This window comes from Cololabis saira, chromosome 3, assembly GCF_033807715.1.
Source record: "Cololabis saira isolate AMF1-May2022 chromosome 3, fColSai1.1, whole genome shotgun sequence".
In the NCBI taxonomy this organism is placed as follows: Eukaryota; Metazoa; Chordata; class Actinopteri; order Beloniformes; family Belonidae; genus Cololabis; species Cololabis saira.
In genome coordinates, this window is record NC_084589.1 from 14,806,178 (window position 1) to 14,824,277 (window position 18,100).

General features: G+C 44.0%; 2 protein-coding genes across 2 annotated transcripts in view; one reads left to right on the plus strand and one right to left on the minus strand.

Annotated features, from left to right (window-relative positions):
- LOC133425810 (teashirt homolog 1-like) overlaps nt 1–8,122 on the minus strand; it is a 39,685-nt gene extending 31,563 nt beyond the window's left edge. The window contains exons 1-2 of the mRNA XM_061716331.1: nt 7,751–8,122; nt 6,837–7,525 (exon numbers count right to left, since the gene is read on the minus strand). Coding sequence (XP_061572315.1) covers nt 6,837–6,876 — 40 coding nt within the window. The 5' untranslated portion in view covers nt 6,877–7,525; nt 7,751–8,122. The remainder of the gene's footprint in view (nt 1–6,836; nt 7,526–7,750) is intronic.
- Nucleotides 8,123–9,451: 1,329 nt separating this feature from the next.
- Nucleotides 9,452–12,977, plus strand: LOC133425826 (prostaglandin reductase 3-like). Its single transcript, XM_061716332.1, has 2 exons — nt 9,452–9,977; nt 11,932–12,977. Exons 1-2 carry the CDS (start codon nt 9,640–9,642, stop codon nt 12,863–12,865), a joined length of 1,272 nt encoding a protein of 423 aa, XP_061572316.1. The 5' UTR covers nt 9,452–9,639; the 3' UTR covers nt 12,866–12,977.
- The last annotated feature ends 5,123 nt before the right edge of the window (nt 12,978–18,100 follow it).

Sequence of the window (18,100 nt, forward strand, 5' to 3'; positions counted from 1 at the left end):
GGGTAATGGAGGCAGTCACAGCTGCTGTGGGAGAATTTGTCCATCGCCCTGTTCATCTGTCAGCTTTAATGCCCATTCTAAAAGCTGCCCCCCCCCCCCCCTACCACCGGCACTTACAGATTTTGCCTCACCACCCGTCTCCATCCCATCTATCTACCCACCAAGAACTCGACACATAAACACCACCTTCCTTGAAGCATCGCTCTAGTTTAAATACCGAGTCGTGCCCACTCAACACTATTAAACGTCCAGCTCTCACAACTCCAATCAGACGTTAGTGTCATTTAATTACTTTTTCTGGATTAATTGAAAACATCTTGAGATGATCTAGGAATTGAAGGAAAACCTCTCAGAGATCAAGTGCGCGCAGTAAAAAAAAAACCCTGTTACCGTTTTTTTCACGGCGCGAAACAATCCCCGGCCAACTTTGCTCGATGAAGTACAACCAACAGGAAAAAGCAAACTGCTCTTTCCTCCCTCTCATCTGTGTTTGTACACACTTCTCTCACTTTTTCTCTTCGCTTTTGAGTGTCTGAGAATTAACCAGAGGAGAGATGAGTGGGGGGAAAAAAAAAAAATGCACGAGAGGGAAAAGGAGGAAGAAAGACGGGGAGATGGTACGTGGCGAAATGAGAGGAAAGATGAGTGGTGCGTGAGAGAGATGGAGGGAGAGAAAGACGGAGCGGTACGGCGGGGTTGAGTGTCCCTGGATAGGGCTCTTCTGTAGTGGGCTCATCTCGTTTGTCTTGTTTGTTTGTTGCATCAAAGCGCTGCCTCTCACTCCCCATGCTAACTGATGTAATGAGTGGGTAAGCTACATGTTTTTTTATTTTATATTTATTTATTTTTTTTTTTGACTGCGCCGAGGAATTCAAGTACTTATTAGACAAAATATTCTGTAATTGCTCATCTTTTATTGATAGTAGTAACATGTTAAATTTGGCTCCGGCTGTTTTTTTTTAGTTTTTTTTTTCCCCCCATAGCCTCTTGAGGAGACACGGCGCTGATCAAGAGCGCAAATTTACCCTCAGCAAATGTATTACTTTACTTAAGAAAATTTGAGATATCAATTTTTGTGCCTTAAATGTTGTATGACTACTTCTCTTGAATGCTTCCCCTCTTATCGTCCTCATGTCTCAAATTATCTGCCAGAGGGGGGGGGAAAAAAAAAAAATATCAACAGTTTTTCATTAATGAGCTCTTAAGCCTTATATCCCTGCTGCGGACCCTTAACAAAATGTAATTACTCAGCACAACACCAATATTACATAGTAATTAAGCACACTTCACTGAGAGTTGATAACAGTGACAGGGAGCCGTTTATCAAAGCTTTGGGTTCCTATCTGAATTTAAGAAAAAGCATTTGTTCTGCTGCTGAAACACTGAAAAATGAGAAGAAAAATTTCTTATTTGGGGGGAAATTGTTTTTCTATGGCAGTCAGGAGTAAGACTGCCTGTCAGCCCGTTCCCAGAGGGCTGCTTTCTATCTGTTTCAGACATGATTTTCTCAGACTTTTTTTTTTTTTTTTTTTTCCCTTTTTCCTTTTTAAGATCCCATGACTTGCTTCTGTTTTTATGTGCTGCAAGGCAAGCAACAAAGCACATCTGGCTGCTTTAATGATATGATTTCCCATCATACTAAGCCACCTCCATTATGACCTCCCACAGAGACATGCTGGCTGCACTTAAGCATTAGGTGTAGGTGTGTGTATCTCTCCCGATGTCTGTCTGCGTCTCCGCTCGTACGTACGGTGTGTACGTGTGTTTAAAGAGCAGCGAGGGCAGCAGACTGCCTGTGATGGGAGCAGCGTGCCCCGAGGGCAGCTCTGGTCCAAGAATGCCCCGAGAAGAAATCAGAAAGAGAAAAAGACAAAAAAGGGCATTAGAGCCGCGGTGTGAAACGTAACCTTGTTTATGGTGTATGGAAACACAGCAGAGGCTCAACATTCAGCTGTGTTTAGCCTGCTAATACGGCCTATTTTTGATTATTCACCCACTGTAAATCGATATCAAAGAGAACGCCGCTTCCTCTTGATAAGGGTTTTGGTGACGTTATAGTAGCTGATGTTTTAGTGCACAATCCTTTATGCATGAGGACCGCAAGGGGTAACAAACATGACTAATCCATGTGAGAAATAAATACACACACACACACACACACACACACAGACACAGAAACAAAAGAGCCAGGGGCACTTGTGGTGACTCAAGGCATTAAAAGAGCAAGCTGAGCATGTTTGACCTCTGACTGGCTACAATCCCAGATGTAGATTTCGGAGGATGGCGCATGGGAACAAAAGTGGCTATCGATGAGGCCGATCAAAGCCACCTGCTAACTACACCGCTGCTCCAATTAGCGTAGCCTCTGGCTGAGTCCAAACACACACACACACACGCAGAGACACATGCACACAGGCTACAGGGAATGCCCCGTGAAATATGGAGCGCAACTGAGGGCTGGAAAATAAAACAAGCTGCGGTGGATCGATAACCCTCCCACCCCCCACACTTTTGACTGGGAATAGTGTAAAGATACAGCAGACGTGAGGAGCACGTGGCGCTGATGTTAGGCCTTGTTTTCCTGCTCCTGTTGGGAGAGCGGGTCTGAAGACAGGCCAAGATTAAGAAGATGACTAACACGACGTGGTTACCGTTACACTCGTTCGAGTTATTCATTCCAGGAAAACTAACACGGGTCAGCGCTGAGCTCTCCTTCCTTCTCTCACACACATGTGTGCACACACTCTCTGTCTTTAAACTCAAACATAAACCCTTTACTCAGGCGGCTGTGGAGCCTTCGGGTTGTAAATTTCTCCACGTTTAAGCCCAAAGATGCTGCTAGCAGCTCCTTTTTCAGAAAAAAATTAACTTTGCCCTCAAAACAAGTCTGTTCTAATTCTCAGAAGAAAAAAAAAAGTGAAACAATAAATCTGAAAAACAGACAGACACACACAGCCACACCTAGGGGCTACACACATGTTGGATTTCTCAGGCCGCTGCAGTAGACCAAAGAGTTAAGGAGACACATAAATCTCAGCCCGCTGATTATTTTGAGGGGAGAATATCACGTAACAGCGTCATCAAATAAGAGCACAAAGGTCGCTGTGTAATCTTAGCTGGGCCGAACGTGCAAAATCATTAATCCACGGGCACCGCCGCGATCCTCCGGGTAAAGTGGAGGCCCTGAGCCCTCCGGGCGGCTGCAGCTCTGGGCCGGGGGAACGTTCGACCAGAGAGCGTGTGGAAACCGTGTTTGGATGCGATGGTGATTTACCAGCGTGGAGCTGCAGCACATGCAAAAGTGTAAAAACTTCAGCGGAACGTCTGGCTCGTAAAAAACGGTTCCTGGGATTACTCTCGAGTGCTGATATATCAAGGCCCGAGCCGCGTCATTAATAAAAAAAAAAAAAAAAAGAGAGAGAAAGAGAACGAGCGTAAATAAGTAAAACTCCTGCAACAGCTGAAAATTTTCCAACCTTGACATTCCAGTCGAAAGCAAGTGGGAACTTCGGGAAAACCCAGCTTTTTACCAGCTTAAAAAATTACAACGGCAAGAGTTGAAATGAAAACAAAAGAAAATTAGGAGACGAGTGAAGGAAGACTTACTTATTACAAGGTTATAAGAGTGGTTGGACTGGTGGAGGGGGGACGGCGGGGGCTTTACCGAGGTCATTAACTGGCATTGTCTCCCGACGTGATTAGTCAGGTAGCAAAGTCCATTTGTCACCTGCACAGGAAAATTGAGTTGGTGCTGCACTGGGGGCTATGGGGACTGTATAATATCAACTTGATTACATCAAGGCAGCTGCAGACTTGACACCTTACTGAATTTGTCAGCATTAATCGTTAGAGCCTGTCACAAATCCATCAGCTCCACAGATAATTAGGGCTCCCTCTAATGAAGCCAAAAGGAAGCAACCTTACCCCCTCCACCCTTACCAGCCACCACAACCAACCTTCACCCGCTCCGTGCATGCACACACGCACGGACACGCACGCGCACCTTCTTTCTTATAATTAACCAGCGTGTTCAGCAGACGCAGGAGAGACTATCTTATCTGCGCCTCTTTCTCGTCCGCCTCCTCTAAGACTATCCAAGCATGCCTCAGATGAAAGGCAGCGCCACTCTTGTCCTCATCACCTCCAAAGCAACTTATTTACCGATGAGGCATGGCTGCAAGGGTCACACCGGAGTGTGCATCTGTGCAAAAGTAAATATACAGTCATTAAGAAAAATAGAAGCTTGCAGAGGCAGGTTTATACATTTTCTAAGTTTCTTTCCATCTTAGTTTCCCTGTTTGGGTGTGAATTTCCTGCATAAAAATATAAAAATAGATAATCAGGGCAGTGAGCGCTATATGTTCCCTCTGAAGATATTTCTATTCCATCTTTTGATTTCTTTTTTTTATATGTTGATTTAACTCTACGTGTATACACACACAACACACACACACACACACACACACACACACATATAAGAAAAAAAGAAAATATATTCAAAATGATCAGAGAAAGTCACGATATATTTGGGTATATGTAATTATGGCATTAAAATCGAATTAGGAATTTTTACAACTGCAATTTAATTACCGCGGTTTAAATTGAATAATACATTTTAATATGATCAGGGGAAAAGCAATGCAAAAATGTCACAAATGTATTTATTCACCATCAAGAAGCAGCCTAAAATGTACACATGGCAATATTTTTAAATGCTACAGTTGTTACAAGGGACGTGACAGCGTCACAGAGTTCACAACTGGAATTATTACCACGTCCTAGAATTGAAAGGTATTTCAACGGCACTTTTTGGTTTCAAAACCCCCAAAATAAAACATAATATACGGAATAATATTTGCCATGAGTAGGAGAAAGTTAGAAAATGAATAGAAACCTGTCCAGACAAATTTAATTGTCTTGCTTGTGATTTTCCTACACAGTGTGCATTGAGCAGCAGCACACAGAGGAAGCCACAGGTCAGTACCAGCTCCCAGTGGAGCATCAGCCTGGTGTGTGTGTGTGTGTGTAAGTGTGTGTAAGTGCGTGCTGACGAGGTGGTTATTTTGTAGTGGGAGCTTGGAGTGGAGGGCGTCATCTCGGACCGACCCTCGTGTTCGTGGGAGAATGGAAAACATCCCGTTTGCCAGGCTGTGATTGACCATTACAACCCATGATGCTCGTGCACCCAGTGGACGGTGTAATGGATCAATGTGTGCATGTGTGTGTGTGTGTACGTGTGTGTGTGTGGCAGAGGGGGGAGGGAGGGGTCACAGCAATGTTGTGTTTTTCATGCCCCCATCTAGATGCAGAAATCTAACGGGAGCCACTCTGCTGGCCGACGTGGCCGACGATTTCCAGAGATATTTCAACAAAACAACAGCGGAAACTCTTTCTTTCTTTCTGTCTCTCTCTATCTCTCTGTCACACACACACACACACACACACACTTACACACTCACGAAAAAAGTACAGAGGCACAATATGTAAATCTGAATCCTTGCTTCTCAGTGTGGGCCAGAAATCACGTGAACAGAACCTCGCTAGGAAGGCAAAGGAGACAGAAAGGAATTAGCAGCGAGCACTGGTTGAATGTTCTCCCTCTCCCTCTCATCCTCCTCCTCATCACCACCACCGCCACCATCATCATCATCATCACTCGCTTCCCTGCTTAAAATGATAAAACCTGCTGAGTTCAAAGTCTTCGCTGGCTGGCCCTCCTGTTCGACCCGCTTCGCACATCATATTTCAAAATCTCTTTAAAATTCTGTAACTGTCTTTTGTTCACTCCAGTTGTTAATGCCTAACTTCAAAGGCTCTGCCTCATTAGCACAGAGGTAGAAACCCCTGTCACTCATTTACATTTGTTTAAAGGCTGCGGGGAGACAAGAGGGAAAAAGGGGGAGTCCAGATCCAAACCACTAGAAGTCAACCTTGTCGGTCCCCTGCCAACACCTGGTTTTATCAGCTGGTCACACTGCAAATATCACACTGCTCTCCAGCTGTGGGTTATTGATTTTAATACTGGACTCCTTTCTAACAGTGAATGTGGGATGAATTTGGATGGGACAATGTTTATCGGCGAGAACAGACAGGAGTGAGTCTTGTATGTGCTGATTTTTCAACAAAAAAAAAAAAACACAACCCTTTCATCTGCTCTTGGAACGTTCAAGTCAGAATAAAAGAGGTCATTTTTCCTCCTTAATTCATATTTTTTTTTCTCCCTTTCATTTCAGATCCTGTTTGGAACAGGAGGGCTGTGTCTCTGAATGGCTAAAACCTACCAGAGGCATGCTCGCCTTCATGGAGGGATTTATTGATGTTTATCAGGGATGAATAGATCAAAGACTGCCACATGACAGGCGATCAATCACGCATCAAACCAAGGATGGCAATCCTCTAATAAAACAGAAAGAAAGGGAGGAAAAAAGCGGTTCTCACCAGTCCCCCCCCCTCCTCCTTCCTCCTTTTCTTTCCCAGTCAATTATTCATCATTACTCACTCTTGAACCTCAAAACTCCCTTTTATCCCCCATAACATGCCGTTTACTTTATGCAACCATTCTTAATACAACTTTCCTGGCAAAGACAGGAGAGAGAAAAAAAGAAATTGCGCAGATACGTGCGCAATGTAATGTGCGCAAATGAAATAAACGAAAAGTGTGTGTCAGGGGTGAGTTGCACGTTGTGGCAATGACTAAAAAAAATACTTTAAAGTGGTGAAATAAATAGAAGCATGCAACAAAACTGTACTGGTGTGACATGGAAGGAGATGTTGTTCATTTAGCAGTTATTAGATCAAATAAGAGCGTGGGAAGCGCTGGGAATGAAGGGTTGTACCTGCTGATCGCCGCGGCTCTTGCTGCTTTCTCCTCGGCATAGTGACCGTCACGATCCACGGAGCTTCTCATGCAGGAATTGCAACACAGCTCAAGTCTATCAGTTTGGAAAAATCATCCCGTTGTCGGGGCAGAGAGGAGGAGGAGAGGGGACAGCACTTGGAAGTTTAATTTCAGAGCTTTAAAGTGTCGGGGCTTCTTTTCAAACTGGTTGCTCTCTTTGAGGGAGACAGAGCTCAAAAATTACGAAAGGATTCGGCCAGCTCCTGACACCCTCATGTCCATTAAAAGTCATCTTCCTTCATCTCTCGCGTGGCAGGGGAAAACATTAAAAAAAAAATAATAATAATAATAAAAAAAAAAAATTAAAACAGAAGCACCAGCAAAAAAAAACTATAGCACCTCTTAAGTTTTTCTCTCTCTTTTTTCTTTTTTCAGTTCACTCCCCTCTGGGGAAAAAAAATCCCCCCTAATCTCCAGTCCTGTTTGCAGAGGGAAGAGAGTTTGCTGCGCCTTTTTACGCACGCCAAAACTAAAAAAAAAAAAAAAAAAAAAAAAAAAGAAGAAATAAATAAATAATTTCTGGCGGTAACCAAACAAATAAGTCCCGTGTGAGCGCAGCAGCAAAGCACACCTCTGATGGGGGAAATATATCCGTGCGTTTTCCCTTTTTCTTCTTCAGCCGGAGATCTGAAACGGAGAGAAAGAAGACGGACAAGACAGACAGACAGGCATTAGATGGGTTAATGTCAATCCCCGTCAGCAACCACGCCACCTCAGCCCGGATCCAGCCTCACCAGCCCGGCCGACACTTTTTCCTCCCTCCCCTCCTTTCTTCTCCCATTGAAAATAACAAATACTGATAATAATAATAATAATAAACGGGGACGAGAGCGCGGCTTCTCTCTTACTTACGTTTTGTCAGACGCTCATCTCATCGCATCTCGGGACAGAGTCGTGTTTTTTTTTTTGTTTTTTTTTTTTTGGAGGGGTGGTTGATGCGGTGGAGAAGATAGGACTTGAAAGAGAGGGAGAGAGAGGGAGCGAGAGAGAGGGAGAGAGAGAGAGGAACAAACAGGACGCAGGCGCATCCAAGCTTCGCCAACAACAGATCAGATCGACGAGGACGAAAAATATTTGTCTTTTTAAAAAGGCAACAAAAAAAAGAAAAAGAGAGAAAGAGAGAGAGAAAGAGGGGGGGAAACTCCAAGGGGACTGATCCGAGGTCTCTCACACGGGAGAGAGAGAGGGGGAAAAATGGAAACGCGGTGGATCCAGAGGCTGTTTCAGACAGTCTCAACTGATAGACAGACGCATCGAGTGGCTTTTCCTGCTACATTTTTACTCCTCCCCTCCGCACCAGCGTCACCTCTGACAGAGGAGCCTACCTGTCAATCTTTTTAATTGTCTTGTTTTCCCTCTTCCTCTCCTTCTCCATTTGCTTTTAAAATCTCCGACAAAATATATGTGTATATATATAAAAAAGGCGCACTTTGAAACTTGAGGAAACGAGGATATAACCGCCTCACGCCGACATGTGTGGCAAACTACACCCGCCACTTACTTACTAAAGCATGATTTATGGTCCCGCGTTAAATCGACGCAGAGCTACTGCGCGTCGCCGCGTATCCTACGCCGTAGGCTCTGCGTTGGTGTAACGCGGAACCATAAATCATGCCTTACTTACTTACAACTACGATACAATCTGGATCTTGTGATTACGTCCCCCTGCTGGGGGGGTTCGCCTCCCACCAGGGAGGGTGGGACACGCTCTCCGGCAGCCCAACGCTGCTGTTACACGGGGTTTAAAAGCACTAGGTACTTATAGAAAGTGACAGCCAGGTGATAATATACGGAGAAACTTGAACGCAACACACTTTCAGCAGACGCTGCGCAGAAAGTGTGTTGCGTTCAAGTTTGTGGCTGTGGTTACAGGTGTAGAGGAGGGGGGCGCAAACACACGTAAACATACAGATAAATAAACCACAGAAAAAAAAGCCTTCCTCGGGGATAAATGTGGGTATTTTTTTATATTTCGAGATGTTTGGGGATAAATTGAGTGAGCTTGTGTTTCTTTTCGGGAGTGAGGCAGTGGGACGAGGATTGATTTGTTTCACCTCACGAGGAAGGCAAGGCAAGTTTATTTGTAGAGCACAATTCAAAGTGCTTTACATCAACATTAAAAGCGTGCAAGACACACTTAAAACACCAATAAAATGATAAGAAAAGAGGTAAAATAATAGAAAGCACAAGTTGTTAAAAAGTAAGGGGCAGTAGAGTACAGCAGGTACACATCTCATTCTTAAAAAGGCAAGAATTACGTTTTTTATACGGTCAAACGTACAAAGACCGGTTCAAATACAGTATTAGAAAGTAATCTGTGCCGATTCGTGCGGTGAATCAAAGCCAATTTGACAATTCTACGTCACAACGCCTGTATAAGGGGCTTATACAGCTAAATAAACCACAGAAAAGCCTTCCTGGTGGGGATAAATGTAGGCATTATTTTAATATTTCGATATGTTTGGGGGATAAATTGAGTGAGCTTGTGTTTCTTTTCGTGGGAGTGAGGCAGTGGGACGAGGAAGTGAGTGTTGTTGTGTCCGGGAAGGGGAGGGACTCCGAGGACGAGTCCTGTTTCTGCTGCTGCTGCTGCTGCAGCCGAGTTCTGGGCCGAAACCTGCTTATTTACTGGTCTGGGAGGACGGAGGGGGACGAGGGCTCGGTTAAACTTATTGAGACGCCCCAGAAACAAGGAGTAACGGTAGTTTAGGATTAGAATTAGCGTCGGAGCGACGTGCGCCATGTTCCGCCTGCTGGCTGCGCGCACCGGCGGCAGTGGAGGAAAGTGCGTCGGGAGCGCGCATCCCCCGGCGACCGCCGCGACCGGCGGCCGCCGGGGGATGCGCGCCCCCGACGCACCTTGGGGACCGGGTCCCGCCGCCGCCGTGTTCACGCCGCGCCGCCCCATCGTGGACATGTCCTACTCGACGCACTTCATGGATTTCAAGGGCTCGTCCATACCGAGCGGCGCCAGCAAGCTGGTCGTCACCAAGCTGAGCGCCAGCTTCCGAGAGGCCGTTGCCATGAGAACCGTCGCCGTGCCGACGCCGGGGGACGCAGACCTGCTCGTCAGGAATCGGTAAGTTCTGGTTTTGAAATAAAAAAAAATAAAAAATTATATATTTATATATATCTATAGCTGTCAACCCGTCCACTTCCCGAAAGCTTGTGGAAAAAAAAAAAAAAATTAAATCCGGCGACCCACGGCTGTGTCATTTTGAACGCCTATCCATCACTATATTGTTAGGAAGTTATTTTTTTAAAAAAGGGCTCCGCTTACCTCTGTTCACCCACGTCCAGCACCTGCGATCATCACCATGACAAGATGGCAAAATACGTGAGGGATAAACGCCGTGCTGTTATTCCAAGTTCCGCCCTCCCTGCATTTGTCTATCAATCCATCTCTCTCTCTCTTCCTCTCTCTCCCTCTCTCTCTCTCTTTCCCTCTCTCTGTCCTCCTGTCTCTCTACGTCACCAACCTGCACACACAGTGTCGTGGGGGGCTCAGCTCAGCTCGGGCTGCCATCAGGAGATGGAGATGATGATGATGGAGAAGGAGATGCGGTGTTACGTGGCTGCTGGAACTGCAGCATCCTGCTGTCTCTCATCCACGGCAGCACGCACTGTGTGTGTTTTTGAAGGGATCATACACACCTTTCAGAGCCACGTATAACCCTAGATGATTATACCTGAAGACACAATTGGCATTAAACTAAACATTTACTGTTTTAAATTAGAGTAAGGGGAGTGAAAAAAAGCATTTTTGTTCCAGCTGGAAGTAATATCTTGCTCTGCTTTTGATTTACAACCACTGTGCTGGCTGTATGTACGCCTGATGTGGTTTTTAGTGTTAAATCTGCTCCACGCAAATGCACTTCAGGGTTTATTGTTGTATTTACAGCCAATAAAATGCAGTTTTCCATTAGACAGAGTGTCAAACATACTACATCAGGGCCTAACCAGCTTGTAAGGCGGGCTTGTGAACTAAGACCTTTGACCGTTCGGTCTCCTGCATTAGTGATGCATCACAGTCGTGGGAGCTGGGAACATGTTTCGGCTCTCAGGGAAACCATCGGTTTGATGAAGTCATCTGCAGCCCCTTTTTGCAAATGCAATCTTAATGAAATATGAATTAAAGTGTAAGATGGATCTCGGATTGAGAGATTAATCTGATATCAGCGGCCGAAGAAGCGGAGAAATGCACAAGACATCATAAGACATTTTTATTTGAGAAGTTGAGAGACGACATCACTGCAGCAGATCAGTGCTCTTTTTCATGTATTATTGTTCATTTAAAGGGCTTATAGAATTAACAATTTGTCTAAATGTATCCATTCAGCAAAAACTAGAGGCCCTGTAAACCCTAGCACCTACACCAAATCATATATCTGTTTCACATTCAGTATAAAGATTTTTTGAAACCGAAAAGGTCTGAAAAGAAACTAGTCCGTAAGCGACTCAAATCAAGGTGTTTTTGTTATCTCATCATTATCCATCTATGAAGCGGATGAGCGTTATCTACAAGCACAAAGTACACGCGTGACACACACACTAAAAGAAGCGCTGCGTCCGTGGAGCTCTAAAAGACACTAAATGATTTATTTATACCTTCCTCTTGAACAGATTTGTTTCCAGCATGTAGCAGAAGTATGATAAAAAACATTCGGCTCCATGTTGAGGCAAGAAGCGACTATCTAAGATTTTAAGAAGTGCATTTTGTGGTGGGTGTTTGAAGACAATGCATCATGACGTCATGCAGTGTGTTTAGTGATACAAGCCCTTCCCTGTCAGTACGGGACCGCCGTTTTCAAAGGATGAGGGTGTCATTGCCAAAACAAACCGGTATTTGTGCCTGACATTCCTGTGTCTACAGGAGGATGCTCAAGTCTGGACTTTTATCTTTTTTTTTTTGTAGAACTTCAGGAAATATGTGCTTACACTTATGACCACATAAAGCCACGGCATAGATCATGATGCAGCAGTTTTATTCTCTCACATTTCACTTTTCTTTTATTGTTTTCTTTATATTTCAGCTTTGTGGGAATCAACGCCTCTGATATCAATTATTCAGCGGGCCGTTACGACCCCACGGTGAAGCCTCCCTTTGACGCCGGCTTCGAAGGCATCGGCGAGGTGGTGGGCCTCGGCCTCAGCGCCAGCTCCGCCTACACCGTCGGCGACACCGTGGCGTACTTCGGCAGCGGCGCCTTCGCCGAGTACACGGTGGTCCCGGCCAAGGAGAGCGTGCGCGTTCCCTCTGTGAGGCCGGAGTTCCTCACCCTGCTCGTCAGCGGCGCCACGGCGTACATCGCCCTGAAACGCCTGGGCGACCTGGCCAAAGGGGAGACGGTGCTGGTCACGGCCGCCGCCGGAGGAACGGGGCAGTTCGCCGTGCAGTTCGCCAAACAGGCCGGCTGCCACGTCATCGGGACTTGTTCCTCCGATGAGAAAGCGGGCTTCCTTAAATCCATCGGTTGTGACAGGCCCATCAACTACACCAAAGAAGATCTGGCCAAGACGTTGAGGAAAGAGTACCCGCAAGGCATAGACGTGGTGTACGAGTCAGTGGGAGGCAGCGTCTTGGAGCTGGCGGTGAGCTGCCTCGCCAAGAAAGGCCGGCTGATCGTGATAGGGATGATCTCGGGGTACCAGTCGGAGTCGGGGATCCCCCCTTTCCCCGGAGGAGCGACGCTGCCCGTCAGACTGCTGCTGAAGTCGGCGAGCATGCGGGGTTTTTTCCTGCCCCACTTCGTCACTGACTACAAGGAGGCTCTGAGCAGCATGATGCAAATGTTTGCCAAGGGGAAGCTGGTCTGTGAAGTGGATTGTGGGGAAATGGCGCAGGAGGGGAGATTTGTGGGTTTGGAGTCAGTTTTCCGGGCTGTGGACTACATGTATGCTGGGAAAAACCTGGGCAAAGTTGTGGTGGAAGTGACACCACCATCTGTCTGTAATAGTAAGCTGTGATTTAACACGTTCAAAATGCACTAGTGAAATCAAACTTTTAACAGAAGTTAGAAAGTTTAGAATCAGTATTTTGCTTGAAATGATCAATAAAAGTGAAGAATTTAGGATATAATGTTATAATGCAGATTTATTTGCTACTAACATGATTAAAAATGTGCAATATGAATTAAAAATATTTTATGCATTCAATAGTTTAACAGTTAATATAATATAAACATGTGAATGAAATCATAAAGCGGCTTATTTAGTGGCATTGAACTAGGAATGGGCGATATTTTACCGTTCACGATATACCGTCAAGAAAATTCCCCACGGTAAGAATTTGTCATCTCGCGGTAAAAACGATAAATTCCCGTTGATGATGTTTTTGTGTAACAAACATGGGCTCCTTGTTAAACGAGGCTCTAGCTCCGTTAATCTGGAACTGGTTTGGATTTAAAACGAGTGACGAGGAGCAAACATCATCTATTATATGCAGAGTCTGCAAAAACAGAAGGAGATGGTTGTTACATTTTGATATAACGTTTGACTATTAGGAAAAAAAAAATTGCAATAGTATCTAATTTGTGGCATGTTCCAACCACAGGTTAATTTGCACATTTTATTTATATTAGAAGAGGTCATCACTGATAGGGTTTTATTTTCTTTTATTCTTTTATTTATTTATCAAGTTGTATTTTTTTCTACTTTGTGATTTTATAAGCTAAGAACTTGTTTTGGGGGTTCCAAAGACTGAATGTGGTGATAGATTTATAGTTAAAAAGGTTTTTTTTTTTTATCGTCATCGGGATAAATGCCAGAAATTATCGTGATAAATGTTTTAGTCCATACCGCCCATCCCTACATTGAACTCTCAAAAACTCTGAAGCACACATCCCAATATTCCGCCTATAAACATGGTTTCATGGCTTTTCCTAATCTGGTACGCCCACCTACTCCTACCAGACCACCTCTGAAACAGTTCTAGACCTGCTGCCATGACGTGCCTGCTTTTAGCACTCTCAAGCACTTTATCTTCCATAAATGTTTTATGATAGACTTCATTGTTTCTCTAATAGGGGCTTGGGCTGGTGTGAGCTTGTCAAAAGTGAGTGCTGCTCCAGGTGCGTATGGCATTTCATTGCCTGTTTGTGGCTGACAGAAACAGCAATCACACAATCAATCTTTTCATTCGCATGCCCCGAAGCTGCACATAATAAAAACAAAATTAGTCCGGCTAACCAGGAGTTGGACTAGAAGATGTCATTATTTTCTCCCACACAGAGTGGGGGGAAAAAAATCAGTTGTAGTGAATGTTTTGTAAAATGCCCTTCGACACTTTTTTTCCATTTACATTTTGTTTGTGGTCTTTGTTTTTTTTCCAGAGAAAAAAACAGACTCACAACATGATATAAAAATATTATTTATATAAACAGTTTCACATAAAAAACATACTAAAAGCCATCTAGGGTAAAAAGTTTAGTAAATACGGGATCTAATGGCCGCGCTCCTCCACGAGGAGGAATGTCAGCGCGGCGTTTTCTCTGCTAATGCTCCGTATTCCATCTGAAACAAACACCTGTTCCTTCCTGGCAGGGAGAGCTGTAGTCTTCATGCACTGTGAACACGTTATTTCCTCATCCAGGTGGCTACTCAAAATATAACCCAGTGTGAAATATGTTACAGGTGTGACCCCAGCATGCAAAGCTGCTACCTTCACCAGACGGTGCAGGAAATCAGAAACACACCAGGCCAAGGCCGCTCTGAAACACGGCTTCAGAGTCGCTGTCAGCAAACACGCTGGTCATTTTTCAAATGTGGCTCTGGTAATAATCGTCCAGTGGCGCTGTGATAAAGTGACTCGCAGAAAAACATAACTCTTAAAATGTTCAGGTTATTTATAATGTCACCTGAAAATACAGTCGTATAAAAAGTAAGTGCAACTTCTTTAAACTCTGTGGTTTTAAGTATAAGTTTATAGTATAGTATATATATATATGTATATATATGTATATTTAAAAAAAACCTGACCACAGCCATAAATGAGTGACATAGCACATGTTTTTACACTGCTTTAATTTATTTGATAACAGTCACTAGATCGGTCTCCAGCCTGTCATGTGCCAAAGCGCCCCATTGCCTCAGATAAAAGGGAGGGTTGTGTCAGGAAGGGCATCCGACACAAAACCTGTACCAAATCAATCAGTGATGCACCTAAAAAGAAAAAGTCCATGGAAGTTGCTTTGCAATTATTTATTTTCCTAAGATTGTTGTGGTGCTAGTGGCCTTTATTGATAATAGGTAGCCATGAAATGAGAAAGAAGAGGGAAGACATGCAGCAAAGGGCGACCGGCCGGGACTCAAACCTGCGCTGCCTGCACGAGGGCGATAGCGTCCACTCAACCCACTGAGCTATCCAGGGCCCCTGACATTATTCATCTGATAAAAACAAAGTTCTCATGATTCAGTAGCTTGTAAAACCACCTGAAGTAGCAACCGTTTGAAGTAATTCTCCTCTGTATGCAATCAGTCCCTTGTATTGTGGAGAGATTCTGGTTTTCACTGCTTTATAATGTTACTTCACTTCATTTAGGTTTGCAGGCTTTCTCAAGGTCCTACTACAGCCTTTCAATAACGTTAAAGTGACTTGTAATTGGGCCTTGTGACATTTTCTTTTCAGCTATTTTATTACTTTATAGAAGTAAAAGAAAAAATGTGTGTGTTGACAAATGTATGGTCTCAGTGACTGAAAGACACCCAGGCCTTGTGGCTAAAGAACATTCGCAAATCATCTACCCTTCGCCACCATGCTTAACTGATTTGGCTCAAAGTGTTTGTGTTATTGTCACAAAATGTTGTGTAGAACCAACAAATGACCAAATGCTTCCACTTTCATCCCATCTGAACATAAATTATTATTGCAAGTCTTGTTTGTTCAAATGCCACTTTGCAGTGTTAAGCTGTGCCGACATGTTCCTTGTAGAGAGAAGAGGGTTTCCCCTGGAAACCATTCAAATAAATCATACTTGTTCAGTCTTTCTCTAATTGTGCTGTCATGATCTTTAAATTTTAAATGCGAACTGAGGCCCACATCGCCTTGAAATGTCTGAAATGTACCTCTTGGGTGTTTTTTTTTTTTTTTTTTTTCAAAGCAATTTTTGTAAGCATTGCATGATCTGACCTTGGGGTGAATTAGCTGGGATGTCCCCTCCTGGTAAGATAGGAAATCGTCTTGAATGCTGTCTTCTTGTGAACTATATTTGCTGCTGTAGAACAATGAATGGACACCAGATTGTATGGAAATGTCATTATTACTCTCGTCTGACCGATGAGCAGCAACAATTACTCCTCTAAGAGGTTTGCTGATGTCTTTTCTAGTTTGTACTGTGTTAAGACACGCCTGACGGCTCCAGGGCAGAAATTTATTTTGATTTTGAAATATAAATGATATCACAGAGATGTTTTTGATTGCTGTTCAGAGTTTGTATTTACCTAATTGTGATGGATGATTTGTGCAATCTTGGAACTGAAAAGAACTACTGTGTTTTTCATGGGAATTAAAATTTAACAAAATTCATTTTATTTTGTTATTGTACTTTTATAAAAATCGGCGGTTAATTGTGTCAATATTTAAAATATATTCTCCGTGAATGGGATTTTATTTTATTTTTTTAACCCATGAGACGTCTTACTTCATCAGCATAGATGTAGGCACAAGTGGGAATCCTGGGAATTGCATGTCAGCGTCCACAACAGGCACCTCTGCAACGCTGCTGTTTGTTCAGGTGTTAAAATGCACAAGCAAGCTCTTACACGCCAGCCTCACAAAAGGTGACAGAAGCGATGATGCACACATATGTTCGTCTGAATTTAGCATGCTCGAGTACGGCGTGCGTCCACGGCGGACTGCGACGGGGAGGCCCAGGTTTAGCGTCTCTTCAATTAACGGCAGAGGCCTGGCGTCTGCGTCCTCTGGGGCCTACCTGTACCTCCACTGATTAGTGAGCAGTCACAGCCCCAATTAGAGAACACAGGAACCTGAGGAGACGAGACTCTTTATTTAATTGGATTGTGTTGCAGTCCTCGGCTGCTGACTGGCATCACACCGAAGCAGAAGTGAAACTGCGGAGCACAAACAAGACATAAAAGACGGATAAAGTCCTCTTGAAATGCGGCCCTGGATTGTTGTGTGATGGTGAAACTGGGGGAACATTCTCCTTCATGCAGGAAACAATGGTTCTCATTTGAGTCGAGGCACCGTAGTGATACTTCTGAAAAAGTTGAATCTAAATACATAATGTTGTTGCAGGCTAAAGTAGATGTAAATATGCACAGATTGTAACCAGAAGGGTAATTACAGTACAATCTGGAGGGTTGTACAAAGAAAAACAGTAACTGTGATTATTGGATATATACTTCTATAATTTGTGATAAATCTCAATGCACTTTAGACACAAAGAACATTCCATTTAAAACTGATTCATTGTAATTGTAGGCATTTAATAGCAGTTTAAGCCATATGTTCAGGAAGGAAGAACTTTTTTACAGGAGGACAGACTCAGTAAAGGCTGCCATGTACCTGGGCTGGAAGAGAAAGGACAACAAAAAAGAGGTACCAACAAAGAAATCAATTTATACATACTGAAGAAGGGGAGAAAAAAGAGAAACACAAAGGTAATGACTGTAATAATGCTATATACATACATGGAAGGTGGAGAAAGTGTAGTAAAAGTGCCCAGTGCATCATGGGAGGCAACAGTCGAGGCCCATGGAAGTAAACGTAACTTCAGAAACCTCAAATTTAAGGTCTGTTCATCCGTAAGAGAGACAAGTCATCCCAGCTGCTGACAGCAAACCGATATTGATTTTGTCATGAAACTGCAGATATTGCAGCATTTTATTTTCTCTGATTTGCCAACTCGCGTCATTTCACAGTTCTCACATGTGGCCTGGGTGGATGCTGCAGCTCAGCAGAGGCCAGCCCACCTTCAGGGTGAAAGTATTAACATAAGTGGTTGAAAAATGAAAAGAAAGAACAATAACAGCCCCTTTCTGTCTCTCCCATTATCAATCCAAGACTACAGCACAAGTGCTGCTTTTATTGTCGCACACAAGCTCAAAGGTATCCCTGTCTCTTTTCCCTCTCTCCATACTTTCCCATCCCTCTAATAAGTTCCACGTAACAAAGACATCACCCTCGCAGGGTGGCGTGGTGCTCTGGCTCCGTGCGCCTGAGGGACGCTGGCTCGCTGCTCG